Source organism: Nematolebias whitei, chromosome 16 (genome assembly GCF_014905685.2).
Source record: "Nematolebias whitei isolate Nwh7 chromosome 16, NemWhi1, whole genome shotgun sequence".
In the NCBI taxonomy this organism is placed as follows: Eukaryota; Metazoa; Chordata; class Actinopteri; order Cyprinodontiformes; family Rivulidae; genus Nematolebias; species Nematolebias whitei.
This window is the reverse complement of record NC_056513.1, coordinates 37,911,262-37,929,326: the sequence shown is the minus strand read 5'-3', so window position 1 is coordinate 37,929,326 and position 18,065 is coordinate 37,911,262. Positions and strand designations below refer to the sequence as shown.

Below are 18,065 nucleotides of genomic sequence, written 5' to 3'. Positions count from 1 at the left end.
ACGTCATCACGTTGTGCTGCCGCTGCAACGTCATCACGTTGTGCTGCAGCTGCAACGTCATGACGTTGTGCTGCCGCTGCAATGTCATCAAGTTGTGCTGCAGCTGCAACGTCATCATGTTGTGCTGCCGCTGCAACGTCATGACGTTGTGTTGCCGCTGCAAACGTCGTCACGTTGTGCTGCCACTGCAACGTCGTCACGTTGTGTTGCCGTCGTCACGTTGTGCTGCTGCTGCAACGTCATCACGTTGTGCTGCCGCTGCAACGTCATCACGTTGTGTTGCCGCTGCAAACGTCGTTACGTTGTGCTACTGCAACGTCGTCACGCTGTGTTGCCTCTGCAACGTCGTCACGTTGTGCTGCCGCTGCAACGTCGTCACGCTGTGTTGCCTCTGCAACGTCGTCATGTTGTGCTGCCGCTGCAACGTCATCACGTTGTGCTGCAGCTGCAACGTCATGACGTTGTGTTGCCGCTGCAACGTCGTCACGTTGTGCTGCCGCTGCAACGTCATCAAGTTGTGCTGCCACTGCAAACGTCGTCACGTTGTGTTGCCGCTGCAACATCGTCACGTTGTGCTGCCGCTGCAACATCATCACGTTGTGCTGCTGCTGCAACGTCATGACGTTGTGTTGCCGCTGCAACGTCGTCACGTTGTGCTGCCGCTGCAACGTCATCACGTTGTGCTGCCGCTGCAGGCAAAACCACGCCTTTTATATCGGCAAGTTATTTTAATGGAATGACCGATGTCTGATATTGAACTTTAACGCTAAAATCTGCCGATACCATACCGATAATATTGTGCATCCCTAAAAATAAACCAAAGCCAGGGAGTGAGTGCAGTTAACCTCGGGTTAGTTTAGGTTAAGGAGATGAACAGAAGTGAAGGCACCTTAATGTGGGAGCATGCTTCTCACCTGTTTAACTGCATTCCTGGAGTATAGCTGTGCAGCTTCATTACAAAGAACTGGTTTTAAACCAGATCTCTACAAAATCTACGCTGAAGTATCTGGCCACGCCCGACAGCTGCTGCAACAGCTTCCACTCTTCTTGGAAATCTTTCTGTGGGTTTCTGGAGCGCTCTGTTGTTCTGTAGAGCAGTCCACTGATCATGGGCCAGCATTTATTTATTTAGTGTACTTTAAAAATCTGCAGTAGGCTGAAGTTCTGCACATAAAATAGCAAATATAAATCATCCAAGCAAGGACATAAAAACTGAATAAAAACTATGCAAAATTAGTCTAACATAAAAAAAATATCAAACTATAAAGTTTTGCTATGCTGCAAAATTATCAACTTCCCTACAGCGTTTCAAGCTAATGTTTTAAGACTGGGCTTAAAAACATCGATTTGGAGTCAAAGTCTGTCTCGCAGTCTCTGGTCCAGTTCATCCTGAAGGTGCTCGATGAGACGTTCTGTGCAGAACCAATCAAATCGTGTTGTCTACAGTCCTTGTTTGGAGCTCAGCCATGTTGAAATAGATAAGGGTCTTCCCCAAAGTGTTGCCACAATGTTGGAAGCATTACATTGTCCAAAATGTCTCGATATGCTGGAATGTTTTGTCCATCACCGGAGACAAGGGGCAGAACCCCAACACTGACTGAAACCTGAATTTAACAAAGAACAGATACGAACCACGTCTGTACGTGTAGTGTCATGACATAATCTGCAGATTTGTTTTGGTAAAACTTTATTAGACTGTTTTCATTTGTGCTGTTTTTGTGCAGATACAAACACACAAGTGTTGCTACACATAAATACGGGTTTGGTGTGTACTGGTACTTTGGTTTTGGTGCACCTGCCTTCACCCCCACACTTACTTTAAATGGACAATGACCCTCCTTAAACAGCAGTTTCTCATGTATAGTCTCAGGTATAGACTGTGTCATCTGGGAATCAAACAAATAAATAAGTAAACTGTTGCATTCGACCAATTTGATTCATGAAGTGAGTTCATGAAACAAAATGTTTTAAAAACTCCAAAACTGAGAGGTACTTATTTCTTAAAAATAAAAGGTACAAAAATAATTTTTGTTACATATTAGGTGAATTATGACCCATTTTTATTTCCGTATTCTCAGCTGTGATGTTTGGAAAACTTTTACCGCTGACTTGAAACGAACCAGCAGCTCTTGAAGTTCCTGTTTTATCTGAACCATTTGTTTTTGCTTTGCTTTGTTTCAGAGTGCTTCACATCATATCTTCCCTTTTGTATATAAAAGTACCAGCTGTGAAAAAGCCTGTGTCTTCTAGATGAGTCGGGATCCAAATGAACGATGTGTCTTTGTTTTGATTGATAATCGGACCTCGGGGTTTGTACTGTGACTATTCAGTACAAATACACAAACATTACACTTCAAATATGGCACCAAAGTCAGTTTCATTGATTTCCGCTGTTCTGAAATGTCAACATTTCATATCACGTTTTTGTTTCTGTTCAGTCCTATTCAAGATGCAAAAAGTCTTTTTTACTTTGCGTTTATTATTTTGCAGTGCTTCGACGTCCTAAAGTATTTTTTACTCGTTGTTAACTGCTCTGGAGGGATCATGGCTGAGAAATGTTTTAAAATATCTCCATGTTTGTTAGGCCGAGATGCGTCTGATGTTTGGAATATTAATTAGCATCAACCTTTGCTACATTTACAACCATGACTGAGACATGGCTGCTGTTTGCATCCATGGTGAGAGGCTGGGCAGCAGGATTCATGTGTTTGTGATGTTTGTTTTTACTTCCATCCACTGGTGTTTCTTTCTTTTTTTATTTGTGACATTAGATAAGATCTTCATCACTGTTGTTGTTGCAGTCGCATCGGATATGACATATTAAATCAAACATTAAGATGATTTATGACAACATTTAACATCCCAGCAAATAAAACTGATTTATAAATGGCTTTTTGAGATGAAGGGATTTCCTAACCAGCTGGTGCAGAGCACATGATAATACACAAACAGCAGCCGACAGTCTGCTCAGATTATCACCAGAATGTGCTGATCATCCAGAGCGTCGGTTCTGTTCTTCATGTACTGTGACACCGAGGTAGAGGTCCAACATCTCCACTTGTCCTTTCTGCTGCTCACCTCACAAGGAACATTTCAGGAAATTCACTGACTGCTGTTTTTAAGGCTGCAAGTTGGACAGAAGAAATAGATACCTGAGCCATTTTGAAGGTTTCTGGGAAACCCTCATGAACAATATCTTACCTGTCAGTACATGTCATATGAACCCTAACAATCACTGCCTTTAAAACTAAGCAACACATTTGTCAGATGTAGCGGATAAGAACCCACTTTAACAGTTTTTGCTGTAGCCCATCAGTCGTTGATTACTTGTTTATTTTATTTGCAGGGGTGTTGCTGCACAGTTTGTCTCGTCCGTGCCGGATGCTGCTGCTCGTGAACCCACAGAGCGGGAAAGGACAGGCGCTGACGCTGTACAAGAACCACATCCAGCGAATGCTCAATGACGCTGGTGTCATGCACTCTCTGATCATCACTGGTGAGTTTTGGGGTCAAGCGTGTACATCTAGAACATGTGCGTCAAACTCAAGGCGTAGGGGCCAAATGTGGCCCTCGTTGACATTTTATCTGGCCCCCAAGATGTTATTTTAAATGTAAAACACTTTTATCACTTTAATATTTCCAGTAATCTTTAATTATGATGTCAAAAGTGCAACAGAGAATGTCAAATGAGACCAATCAAACTTTTGTTGAGGAACCTGCAACCAAGAAAAGATGTTTGGTATCTGATTTGAGTTCGTGTAGATTCTGAAACCGGTCCTTAGTTTGAAAAAATGTTTTAATTTTGGCCCCTTCTGTAATTGAGTTTGACACTCCTGATCTAGAAGATTTAGTGACATGACCGCACACTTGCACTTGCAGTTCCTAAACAGGCTCATAACTATTTTGCTGTACTTGCTTTACTTCTGTAACATCCATTCCACTTTAGCCTCATGTGCATGCAGCCAACAGATACACGGCCGTCTAAGTTTCTTTAACTCATGCAAAAGCAGAGGCTCGAGAGATAAATGAACAGAAAACTTGGCACACGAATGAGAAAGCACCAGTACAGACACACCCACCTCTTCAACAGTTCCAGACCTCGACACTTCAGCCAGAGTTTCAGCTCAGCTGTGTATGCAGTCCGACCTGTTGAACTCTGCGCCGGGAACTTCAGCCTCAGTTCACTTCATTTAATACGACTGAATCTCTGCCATGAAGTCCTGCTATTTGTACGAACGTCCAGTTTACTCACGATGTATTAAAGAGAGTGAAATGGTTTATCTATAATAGTATGCATGATACAATGAGTAGAGAGCAGGATTTACTAGACCTCAACTGATATGAGACTTGTGGCTATCGCCGATACCGATATTGGGAAGGGAAGGAGACCGCTGATAACCGATATAATGGCTGAATTTTGTTTTGCTTTGTCAACCCTCAAGAATCTAAGAAAACATCGAGGACTTGTTCAGTTAGCGCAACTGTTAGAGACCAAGCTAATCTAAGCTAATCAGCTCCATGCTCTACGTAAACCCACAGTAGGTTTACAAGTGGAGCACTGGTCATAAAAACAGTCTCCTTAACGTTCATTCACATTTTCTATCCTCCACTATTCACCATAAAGTTATCAAGTGTGTTACAAAAATATAAATTAAACAAAGAAACATCCTTCCCTGGGCAGCACAGTGGCACAACTGGTAGAGCTGCTGCATCTCAGTGAGCAGGTCCCTAGTTCAAACCCCGGTCTGGGGGCCTTTCTGGGTGGAGTTTGCATGTTCTCTCCGTGCATGCGTGGGTTTTCTCCGGGCACTCCGGTTTCCTCCCAAAAACATGCATGTTAGGCTGATTGGTAACTTTAAATTGTCCCTAGGTGTGAGTGAGAGAGTGAATGGTTGTTTGTCTCGTTTGTCTCTATGTGTCCCTGTGATGGGCTTGCGACCTGTGCAGGGTGTACCCCGCCCCTCGCACAGTGATTGCTGGACATGGGCACCGGTGACCCCCGTGACCCAAAATGGAAGAAGCGGGTAAAATATAATGGATGGATGGACGTCCTTCCCTGTTCATTGTTTAAACAGTCAGTCATGTATGGTGAAGGCCTAATTAGTAGTGACCACAGCAGTTTTTTTTTCTTTGTAGACAAGTAAAGATTTCAGACAATGCATTTCATTGAGGACAACAAAAATAAAGTTACTAACACTGATATATTTTACCTCTACGTTAGATTTATTGTTCTAGATAAAGTTTAGGTTATCTAAATGTTAGCTTGCTAACTTGAGAGGCACTTAGCTAATGACAAGCAAGTTGGAGGATTGTTGAGAATTTATTATTGTTGATTTTTTTATTTATTTTACAGATCAGTTAAATAAACTTACCATGCTCTGTTTAGCAAAATATGCTTTACAGTATTGCTCCCTGCTTTGGCTGTGCTGAAGGTGAAACTTAAGTGAACGGCCATGACTTGAATGTAGTCTTCATGCTCCCTCTGCTGGATACGTTGTACAATTATAGCTGGTTCCAGCATTTTATGGGTGAAAATTAGAAATACTTATATCGGCGTATAATGGGACAATTATCACCGATGCCCATGTGTCCCCAAACGTCTGTATCGTTCTAAATTATTTGCCCTAACCATATATATCAGTCAGGCTCTAATTTTCAGTCCTGACTTCTTCCCCACAGACAATCATGGTTTTACATGAGCATGAACTAAGTAATTACAGCTAAATGTACTAGATGATTGTTTGAACATACAGCAGCTGTAAATCAATAAGAGTTAAGACCTGGAAAACATGATGTTGGGTGGCGTACAAAGAATGTAACGTAGAGTTCCATCTAAGGCATTTTGAAGAATAAAAATATTACTTTGTTGAAAAGACTAAACATGTAATTCTGCTGAGGGGAGATTTGTTCTGGTGAGGTTTAGTCAGTGTCCGAGAGGGAAGTTAATTCTGTTCTGCTGAGCCATTAGTCAGAGCCATTTGGGAGCGATTAAGCAAAAGAGATTTATTCCAGAAGATTTTCAATTACTGCAACATCAGGGCTTCTGCCAGTGGTCATTCTGTTCCTCTGATGGTAATTCAGTAAATAGTAATGTGTTGTTCAGGATTTATTCGAGTTAAATAACTTCTATCAGAATTTTCTCTTTTCCTGATTTTTGCAGCGTAAGACATTAACACAACAACATTATGTGTAAACATATATGGTTTAAGGGGATTTTGTGAGTGTGTGCGTCTGTGTGCGTTTTACTGCGTGCACACATTTATTATGTAACGGCTCTGCCTTCATGTGGGTCAGAGGCAGTTGATCAGGATAATGATGGTGACAGCAAGAAAACAAGACAAGAGGGTTTATCTGGAGGGGGGGGGGGGTTAGCTGCAGAATGACTGGAGGTGTTTGTGTTGTTACTGTGGACTTTGTGTGTTTGATAATGTGATCATCTGCTGGCCTTAAATGCCATTTTTAATGTGTGGCTGCTGGTGGACCATAGTGCAGTTCGGTGTGAAGGGACCTAACGTTTCTGCAGCAGATTGAAGTGTGTTCATGTTCTGTCCAGTATAGACCAGAAACACTGACGCATGTCTCAGTATTCATGGTTCAGGGCGATGGGAATGGGAAGTTTGCTAAGCAAAGACATTGCGCGTTTCCAGTTAAAATGCGCTCTTTAATGTGTTTGGCAGTGACACGGAGGCAGGATGTTTTACTGATTTTTACGTGTCTCTGGCGTCTGCACAGATTACAGCTGTGTAATCTGTGGGAATGCTAATGTGAATGCTAACAAGAGAGGATGGATTTATTATTGGCATCTTGGCTGGGTGGCAGCTGTGGGAGCTGCCCAGTGGTTGGAGGACGGACGACGGCCGCACAGATTGTTGGCGAATAGAAAAGAAAACGTGTTTGTGTGTGAATAAAGAGAGGACGCTGATGTGACTCCTGGGCAACCCCCCCCCCCCCCCCGACTGCTCAGGCTTCCTATAAGACGTCTGTCAGACAGAATTAATAAAGAACAATGCACAATCCTGCCCAGATGCAGATTTAAAATATTTATCATGAGTTGTAAGTCCTCTGAAACAGCCTCCCTGTGCTGCTCCTTTGTCTGTCCTTTTAATCTATTGTAGCTTACAGATCAGGAAGTGTCTCGTCTCATCTTATAGGGTGTTGTAGTTTATTATATGTAGATGAACAGATGCTGAGATATATTCATCAATTAAAACGGATTCTTTCATTTTTCTGGACTGTATGATGTCGTGCATTGAATTTAACAGAGATGTAACGTGAGACGTTATTTATCTTTGACCCATCAAAATGAATGCGGTCATTTATTTACAGAATCAAAGTTTAACATCAAACATTTACATTAATTTGGCAGAATATGAAAATAACAACATGATTAATCAGCTTTTCATCCAGGAAAACCATACGGCCATGATTTTCCGTTGCTTCACCACAGACATTTCTGAGGACATCTGGATTAATTTGCTAGCAGATAGGAGAGTTTAAAGATGGAAAATTGAGATTTATCTACAGAGAGATGTGTGAGGGAATTTGTCTGTTTTAACCAGAACAGCACGCTCTTTTGGAAATCAGCTTGTCCCAACAGTACACTTTTGGTGAAGGTCGACTTTTACCTTTTCTGAAGATAGATCAGTTCCGGCGTGAAGTCCCACTTCCAGCCACTGTTCAGCGTCTCCATGAGAACAGCTAAAGACCTCGAGAGTCGTGTGAGGTTATCCAAACAGAAGTTATAATTCCCAAAATCGTCTCTGGTTCAGCTTGATTCTAATTCAGCAGCATCCTGAATGCCTGCGTTCTGCATTCTGGAACTCCCAAACTCTCTACAGAGAGATGAACTCCAAAAACTCTCTGTTTGAACTAGGAAGTGCCGACATTTTAATGGGCTCTACTTCCGGTTCGTTTGAGAGCCTCTGATTGGTCGATGGACCCCAACAGAGGTGTGTTTTGTGATGTAAGGTGTTATGGAAAGTCAAGGAAAGAGATTAGGATTGTTTAAGAACAGACAGAAAGATTGTTGGAGAAAACCAGACTTAGTGGCGTCGCTCCACCAAGTATCTCGCTGTAAAAGTTAAACATGACATTTCTTTTCAGTAAACTTTCAGTTGACCGAAACTCGAACTTTGACACACTTACAAATTTGCTCACTTCAAAGCAGACGATCAAGAAATTGAATCATTACTCTGTAACGTACTCTAACTTGATTTCACTTTGAATTGAGGATTAAAAATCATTACTACTGTTTAAGTAAATAAAAATGAGTAGTTCACTTCAACATGTAAACATTGTTGGAACTAACACAATTTGATTATCAAAACATTTGTAAAATAGTAATGATCATAGAGAATTGTCTTTTTCCACTTGATTAATTCAAGAAAGAAAGTCTCAGGATCGATCAACCTGTATTTCTGGATGCAAATCAATGAAATTACAGTTTCTGACCATATGATCCTAAGGTCAAGATTTGACATCAGGTCAAGTTCACTACAGTCCCCCCTTTGGAAATCATCGCCTGTTCATGGGGATGAATTCCAAACATGAACTTACGCCTTCGAATGTCCTTGAGCTTGATGTAATCCAGCAAGGAAGACCAAAGTCAAAAGTAATCCAGCAAGGAAAACAAAGTCAAGGTAATTCCACAATGTTCTTGGTAATTCCATTGTGTTGATGATAATTCCATAATGTTGTTGGTAATTCCATTTTATGTTTTTATGACTTTACATAAAACAATGACTGTATAACGGTAAGAAAAGAGGTCAATAATATAATAGCACTGTTAGAAATGTCCTAGAAAACTTTGCAAGGAAGTCATTAATGAATGTATAAATCGTTGTGTTAGACTCTCAGTAGAGCTGAATAAAAACGCTGCTGACGGTTTGAACAGTTTGACGACTTTACTGCTCAGAACGATCCAAAACTATCAATCCTGTGAGGGACTCTGGCACAGAAATGTCAGGTCAACAGCATCTGGTAAAACAACTCCCCTCCAGTTTTACACATGAAGATCAATTGTTTTTATTTCAGGCTGTCGGGTTGGAAAAGATGAGATGCTGATATTTATGGAGCTTGAAGTTATGCTGCTCGGGTTCCAACATGGAAAAGATTAATGCCGTTTTTATGTTGTTTGTTTTTTGGCTTGAATTAGATAAGAGATGGAAGCCCATGTGGGACAGTTTTCTAAATCTGCTCCTATGTATGGTTTCCAGCCATTACCATGCTGTCCCCCATCATTTGTCCCTGTGTGCACCCACCTTACTGCTCAGTGTCATTGACTGTAGATTCTCTCATCTCCAGGTGTGACAGATGTGTTCAGAGATTTTTATAGATGGGAGATTGAGGCAATGAGTCTCGCAGCTTTATTTAGTTATGATTCATGTGTTAAAGATGTAACGTATTTGTAAATAAGACTACCGTGCTTAAGACCACATGTCCATATCAGGTTATTTACTTACAAAGTGATTTTAAGAATCTCATTTTAGTCTTGCTAATGAAAGAACTGATTATATTCCAGGAAGACCGATGCATAACATAAATTCTTTGTAGGTGAGTTGCATGGCAGGTATTATTTGCTGAGGTAATGGCACCACTTTATCAGTTACCTGAGGCCAAGTGTCCTCAGCTGAAAGGTGAACCTGTGACTTCAAAAGTTGTTTCTTATTTATCTACAACCTGTTTTCTGTGGCTGAACTATGTTGTAGGTTTTCTTCCTCCCATCAAACTGCTAAACAGAGTCGGAGCTACTTTAGCACCAGTTAGGTCTGTTTCCACCACTAAAACTGCAAACGTTTTGTTGGATCTGGGTAAAGCGCGACTTTAGTTAAGAGCTGGAGGCGAGTTCATGGAAACCAACAATCCATGGAAATGTTGAGTCTGCCTAATTTAGAACAAAATATTAAAAATAATTTGCTTTAACATGAATCAAAGTTACATTGGCAGTGGATTAACATGAGCTCACGGCCTCTTATCTTCCTGTAGTTGTTTTTATTTGGCGGTCGTGAACTGAATGTTAGGGCGCTGCATAAAACAGTTTCCCAGACGGACAAATCAAGGTATTTAAATTAGAGTTGATGGGCGACTTAATAAATAAATCAATAAATACATTTTAGTTGCAATTATTTACAAGCCTTGTTATAAATTAGTATTGATTTATCATGTTTGTCAAATAGCAAATTTTACCATATTAAGCCAAGATTTAAATTTTTTTTTTCATTCAACCTTTATTTCTACAGGTTAATCCCAATGAGTCTCGGGAGAGACCTGATTTTAACGAAGAGCGATGACAACAGTGGACAATCATAAAAGAAAGCATACAAATTGAAAAGATAAATAAAAGAAAATGGTTATTAAAAACGAAACAAAAACAGCTATAGATTATAATGCGATGTAGAAAACTAAAAACAGGAACATGTCTGCATTGGTTTTTGCCAGGAAGGTTGACGGCTCAATCAAAGGATAAACATACCTGAACTTAAACAACAACAAAAAAAAATATTTTGTATCTTTAAATGTTAATTTTTGGTTCCTTCACAGATGAGTGCATTCAGGGGTGGACTGGTGAGAAAAAGTGGCCCAGGAGTTCCTGACAGACTGGCCCACTTTCAACTGCTGGGTTGAAATTTTAATGACAATATAGACCTATTAATATATAGACACATAGTTACAGTGCTAATGTGACCATTTTTTATTCTCAGATGATCAATATAATTTACACCAACAATATATGAATGTATTCATACATGTCGTGTAAGGTTAACTGTAACAATGCCACAGAGTTTCAACAAAATAACTTCCAAACTTATCAACTTGAACCAGGCGGATACGAGGGGGAGACGAACTGGAAATCCTACGGTGATCACTCTTGAGTAACCACAGTCTATGTAAGACGTTCGTATTGTCAGTGTGTGAAGTGCTGTGTAAATAAAACATTTTGAAGTTAGAAATCGAAAACAATGCTAACCTGGCTGCTACAAACCGGATTCCAAAAAAGTTGGGACACTAAACAAATTGTGAATAAAAACTGAATGCAATGATGTGGAGGTGCCAACATCTAATATTTTATTCAGAATAGAACACAAATCACAGATCAAAAGTTTAAACTGAGAGAATGTATCATTTTAAGGGAAAAATCTGTTGTTTCCAAATTTCATGGCGTCAACAAATCCCAAAAAAGTTGGGACAAGTCCATTTTTACCACTGTGTGGCATCCCCCCTTCTTCTTACAACACTCAACAGACGTCTGGGGACAGAGGAGACCAGTTTCTTAAGTTTAGAAATAGGAATGCTCTCCCATTCATGTCTAATACAGGCCTCTAACTGTTCAATCGTCTTGGGCCTTCTTTGTCGTACCTTCATCTTTATGATGCACCAAATGTTCTCTATAGGTGAAAGATCTGGACTGCAGGCTGGCCATGTCAGTACCCGGATCCTTCTCAGAATGTGGTCTGGCATTATCGTGTTGAAAAATGCAGGGTCTTCCCTGAAAGAGATGACGTCTAGATGGGAGCATATGTTGTTCTAGAACCTGAACATAGTTCTCTGCATTAATGGTGCCTTTCCAGACATGCAAGCTGCCCATGCCACAAGCGCTCATGCAACCCCATACCATCAGTGATGCAGGCTTCTGAACGGAGCGTTGATAACAACTTGGGCTATCCTTGTCCTCTCTGATCCGGATGACATGGCGTCCCAGTGTTCCATAAAGAACTTCAAATCGTGACTCATCTGACCACAGAACAGTCTTCCATTTTGCCACACTCCATTTTAAATGACCCCTGACCCAGTGCAAACGTCTGAGCTTGTGGAGCTTGCTTAGAAATGGCTTCCTCTTTGCACTGTAGAGTTTCAGCTGGCAACGACGAATGGCACGGTGGATTGTGTTCACTGACAATGCTTTCTGGAAGTATTCCTGAGCCCATTCTGTTATTGCCTTTGCAGTGGCATTCCTGTTTGAGGTGCAGTGACGTTTAAGGGCCCGGAGATCACGAGCATCCAGTAGAGTTTTACGGCCTTGACCCTTACGCACAGCGATTGTTCCAGATTCTCTGAATCTTTTGATGATGTTATGCACGGTTGATGATGATAACTTAAAAGTCTTTGCTATTTTACACTAGGTAACACCATTCTGGTATTGTTGCACTATCTTTCTGCACAACAATGGTGGAATTAGTGATCCTCTTACCATCTTGGCTTCTGAGAGACACTGACACTCTGATAAGCTCTTTTTATACCCAGTCATGTTGTCAATTGACCTAATTAATGTTAATTGGTCTTCCAGCTGTTCGTTATATGCTCAATTTCCTTTTTCCAGCCACTTATTGCTACTTGTCCCTACTTTTTTGGGATTTGTTGACACTGTGAAATTTTGAATCAACATATTTTTCCTTTAAAATGTTACATTTACTCAGATTAAACGTTTGATCTGTCATCTATGTTATATTACGAATAAAATATTGACATTTTCCATCTCCACATCATTGCATTCAGTTTTTATTCACAATTTGTTTAGTGTCCCAACTTTTTTGGAATACGGTTTGTACATGTCTGGTGCGGTACCAGACCCAGAACTAGAGGAAGGACCACCAAACAAGTCAGACATTTTTAATTTGTTGCTACGCGTTCCTGGAGGGATTTATTTTTTTTATCTCTCAACTTTTCAGCACCACCTTTATGTTTCCTAGTTTGCTTTTGCTGCTCCATCTTCGCGGTTAATGTGGACTTATTTAACGTTGGTGTAAGGTAATTTAACGACAGGTCATGAATTTAGAGATGCACCGATCCGATACCAATATCAATATCGGTATCGGAATAAATAAGTAAAAAACTTCTGGATCGGTTATTCGTGACAATGTGACCGATCCATGACTGGGCAGATCTATTCACTCTAATTCTATGCTTTGTGTTCTGAGTGACGTCATGCGTTAGCGTACTGACTGAACAAATTAAAGTGGTGTTGTTTTTACATGTTTGACCGAGCTTGTGAAGCTCTTGGTGTGTTTAAGTGTGCTGTTATGGTGCAGACTTTTCAGTAAATTTGTAATTCAGTACATTCATGTCTGTGTTTAAAAAAACAAACAAATGCTTTAAGTTAATTCAGCACTGGGTTTGTAAACTTAAACATCCAGGTAGACAACAAAAATGGCCATTTTTGTTAATTCAGCACAGCACAGTTTTGTGACTAAACTCAGTGTTTGTGATAAGCTCCACAGAGGTTATTTGTTTTCCTAGGCCGGGCTTTATGGGACAACCGCTGCTCACCGTCAGCCGGCCCTGCAGCACTCATTCATGTGTTTACAGGTCCGCTTCCAGGAGAAGGTGTTTGAGGCATCGACAAGAGCGTGCTGCAGCACCTCCACCCTCTGAACCACCAGCCCACTGATCCACTGGGGAAATCCCTGGTAGTTCTGTTTACCAGTCCACCCCTGGATGCAAATGAAACCCACCAGTCAAATCTAAAACTGAGTCAATGTTTATGAGGAGCAGCAGACATGTTCATCCTCTTCACCTGCAGGAGCTCTTTGATCAGGCAGTACAACTTCTTAACCGACTGGCCACTTTTGGGTCCTCGGACCACATGTTGCCCACTTACAGCCCCACTTCGTGTTTGCAGCAGCTTTACGAGTGCAGTCAGAGATTAGAAATGTTTGTGCAGAGCATTCACAAACACCTAAACAGTGGCTGTTCATCAACTAGACTGGTGATACGAAGACGTGTTTACTGGACCAATGAGATAAACGCTCAGATTTGAGTCGGTGCATTGTTCTGTGATTCTCTACAAAAACTCAAATTACCGTATTTTTCAGACTATAAGGTGCACTGGATTATAAAGCGCAATATCAATGAATGGGTCTGTTTTCACACATAAGGCCCATCAAGTGAAACAAAACAGTCAGATATGTCAAACTTTATTCAACTCATTCACAATAACTACGTCAAATCTGTTCGAGGTCAGTAAGCACAACCAGAATTAATACATAAGGTGCACCTGATTATAAGGCTTACTGTCGATTTTATGAGAAAAGTAAAGGATTTTAAGCACGCCTTATAGTCTGAAAATTACGGAACAACAAAAAAAGTGACGTATTTACGATGTTAAGTGATGATGTGACTGTGAGTTGGCTTTATGGATGTGGAAACTTAACTTATTTTTATAGAACTGGTAGGAACCGGCTCTAGCACCAACCCTGCAGCGCTGGATCCACATTTTGGTGCAAGAAGTCCCATGATTTATGTATTTTACCCCCCCCACACACACACACACACACACACACACACACACACAAGTGTTTGTTTTAAAACTCTAAGAGCTGTTTATCCGTTGTAATAATCAGTGTTTGTGAGGCAGGACGTCGTTCAGCCATAATCACAACCTCTGGGCTGAGCCGAACCGCCACTCTCCTGAGCAGCATCGGAGCGGGAAACGTCCGTTAATCACAATCTACGTTAAAAGTGCTGAAAAGGTTCAAAATAAGACATTCACAGTATGTTATACCATACCATACCACTTTATTTATAGAGCACTTAAAACAGCAACAAGGCCAACCAAAGTGCTGTACAGACAGAACAACAGGTAACACACAAAGCAAAATACAAAATGAGGTAAATCAGAATACAGACATAAAAACGATCCAGATAATGACGACAAACCAGTGTGGAGCATACAGGATCAAAACACAGATCATCTGGTGTTGAAAACTACTAAATAGTAGTGAGTTTTTAAACGGGACTTGAAAACTGAGAGGGAGGGGGCCTGTCTGACAAGCAGAGGTAACTCGTTCCTGAGTCTTGGTCCTGCTACAGAGAAGGCCCTGTCACCTCTGCGCTTAAGACGAGTTCCTGGAACTGTGAGGAGCAACTGGTCCGCTGTTATGTACATCGAATATGAATATGTGTATAAATAATGAACTGCACAGTTCATGAGTTGTGTGTGGCAGTGAAACAGTTCATGCCTTGAGCAGAGGCGTCTGCAGGGCAGGACGGTGGATGGTTGGGGTGTTCTGAGCAGAATGTTTGATTCTCTGTGAAAACATTTCTGTGGCTGACACAGTGAAACAGCATTTTGGATTAGGGACCAGGCTAGGCTACAGGAAGTCCGTAGAATGTCCTAATAGGGAATAAAACACAAACTTGTGTGTGTGTCAGAGGGACGGTGTTTGGTATTGAGTCTATTCCTGTCGTTGTGTGTACAGTACAGACTGCTTCAGTGACTCCACCCTCAGGAACCTCCCAGCAGCTGAGTAAGCTGCACACGTTCCGGTTCCTGCTCCATCAACACACATCCAGCTGCAGCAGCAGTGGTCCAGGTGGAGCAGCGCTGTCTGCCACAAACCGTGCTGCAGTCAGGATGTGTGTGGCCGTGATCTGGGGACGCCTCAAACTGTGTTTGTGAGCTGAACCCAGTTTAATACTTCCTGTTTCCATACATGCTCCTAAAGCAGTGTGGCAGTTCATGTGATGGGTCTGCTCCCAAAAATATAAGAAATGCCATAAATCATGGAGCGGGGAAGTTTATCGTTCTATACTTTGCTATGATCTTGTCGTCATGTGAGGTTTTTTCATATGTACAGTAAACAAGCTCTTTTATTCACAACATACAAATTTAGGACTGTTCCAACTTTAAACATATTTATATTGCACAGAGTTAAGAGTCAATATTTTTAAAGACAACAGCTTTGAGCTGCTCTTCCTCCACTGCTTGTTTAAAATAAGTCTGCACAATATTAGAGATTAGAAGAACTTTATGTGTGATTTTATTTTAATAGTGCAATGACAATGGGCGGCTGTGGCTGAGTGGTTAGAGCAGTCATCCTCCAATGGGAGAGTTGGGGGTTTGATTCCACCAGCAGTCACATGCTGAAGTGTCCCTGGGCTAAACACTGAACCCCTTGTTGCCTCCGATGTGTGTCCCATCGGTGAATGAATGTGATAAAGTACTGATTAGTCTTTGTATAGATCTAGTAGAGTGCTGTGTGAATGGGTAAATGAGGCACAGATTGTTGTAAAGAGCTTTGAATGTCTTGATAAGATACAAAGGAACTACATAAGTACAGTCCATTCACCATTTGCAATATCAGTTGTGACAAATCCTCAACTTGTCTTCAGTCATCAATAACCTCATATGTCATGAACATGTAAAACATGAGCACAGGGTACTTTAAATATAATGCTCTGTGATGTATTGCAGTCTAAGCAGTCCTCTGTGATATTCAAATATATGATGTTGTGATAACATTTTGAGATCTTGCTCAGCCCGAGTTGAAGACAATAACTTTACGGCTGTTCTCATTTGAGACAAACGTACTGAATGAAAAAATATGAAAATGTTTGAATCGACAAAATGAACGCAGCATCAATAATATAAAAAAGATAAGAAATGCTTTAATTGAATGTCTACAATAAAAACTAATCAACAGAATGGAAACAATATGAGGACAAAATTATGTTATTACATAAGCTTCCATTAAAGACCTCCATCACAACTTCAGTAAACCATCCGCTGATGGTCTTGAAGGTTCTTGACAAGGTTTTTAGCTCTGTATTATGGATCCACACTGGTTTTAGGTGGTGGTGGTTTATCATCATGGTGGCAGTGTATCCATGCCAGGAACACACGTCTCTTCTTAATTTTAACTAGAACATTTACATCAATATATTTGAACTGAACAGTTGATTATGTTTCCATTATTCAGCAAGCAGCTCAGTTATTTATCTTGTTCACCAAATGACGTCCTGATAAGTCTAACAACCAATCTCCTTCATCTTGAGCTGCTTTCGTCGTTTCCTGCAGGACATTAAGAGAATGTCTGTAACCAAAGGCCTGTGAAGAAGCAGGAGTCTGGGTTAACAAAGCTCCCTGTCCTCTGCACAAACAACGATTACAAAGAACACGAGGACGGTGGGAATTGCTTCTGCTCCCTCAGCGAACACAAACATGCCTCCATGGTGCAGCGTCCCTGCATTGCAGTCCTTTTGGAAGTCAGGACCCTTCAGTGTGTCTCACCGCTCGTCTGTGGACATGTTTATATCTATATGTATATGTGTATATGTATATGTGTGTATGTATATGTGTATGTGTGTATGTATATGTGTATATCTATATGTGTATGTGTATATGTATATGTGTGTATGTATATGTATATATGTATGCATGTATATATATATATATATATATATATATGCATATATATATATGTATATATATATGTGTATATGTATGTATATACATGTGTATATGTATATTAGGGCTGCAACTAACGATTATTTCAATAATCGATTCATCGGCCGATTATTTTTTAGATTAATCGGCAAACAAAACCACGTTTTAATTTCCACCCCTTTATTCCAAAATTGAACATTTGACTGACATAGCAATTCACACAAAAAACAGGTTGCTATTTGACTATTATTTTAGTAAAATATTGAATAATAAAAAATAAAAGTTAGTCAAATAGCTTAAAAAAATAAATGTACACAAAAATATATACAGATGTATCTTTATACCTGCACAATATGTAGCTACTTTGTAAAATGTGTCATTGAGGGAAGAGTGTAACCTGGATTAAAAGTGTGGATTATTGTAACCTGGATTAAAAGTGTGGATCGTTGTAGTGAAGCCTTCGTCTTCAACCATCAACAGAGGCCTCATATCAGTGACGATCATGTTCAGGATGTTTCAGTGAAGACAGCTGCTGCTGTGGTGTCCATGATGTCTGTCCATCATGAAGGATGTTGTTGTTTTCTGGAATGAGAGAGTAAATATGCATTATATCATAATTTACAGCAACTCAAGAAATGCCTTGTTTCACTTACAGCGTTCAGGCAAAAGTAGCTAAAAGAGCAATTACACACACACACACACATATATATATAATACTTAATTACACACTTTTGAGCAGATGTAATAAATTACTTTAATTCCTGTTTAAATGCAATTCATCCTGCCATACCTGCAGTGTCTTCAGACTTTGCCAGCAAATTAAAAGTTGAAGCTTAATCATTAAATTATTATCTTTGTGTTAGATTTATTTATAAATCACATTTAAACACTGCTTGTACCAATT

At 40.4% G+C, this 18,065-nt stretch overlaps 1 protein-coding gene across 1 annotated transcript in view; it reads left to right on the top strand.

Moving 5' to 3' along the window:
* LOC119423195 (sphingosine kinase 1) overlaps positions 1-18,065 on the top strand; it is a 70,982-nt gene that overhangs the window by 34,629 nt on the left and 18,288 nt on the right. Inside the window, exon 2 of the mRNA XM_037690601.1 lies at positions 3,347-3,496. Within this exon, the coding sequence (XP_037546529.1) occupies positions 3,347-3,496 (150 nt within the window). The remainder of the gene's footprint in view (positions 1-3,346; positions 3,497-18,065) is intronic.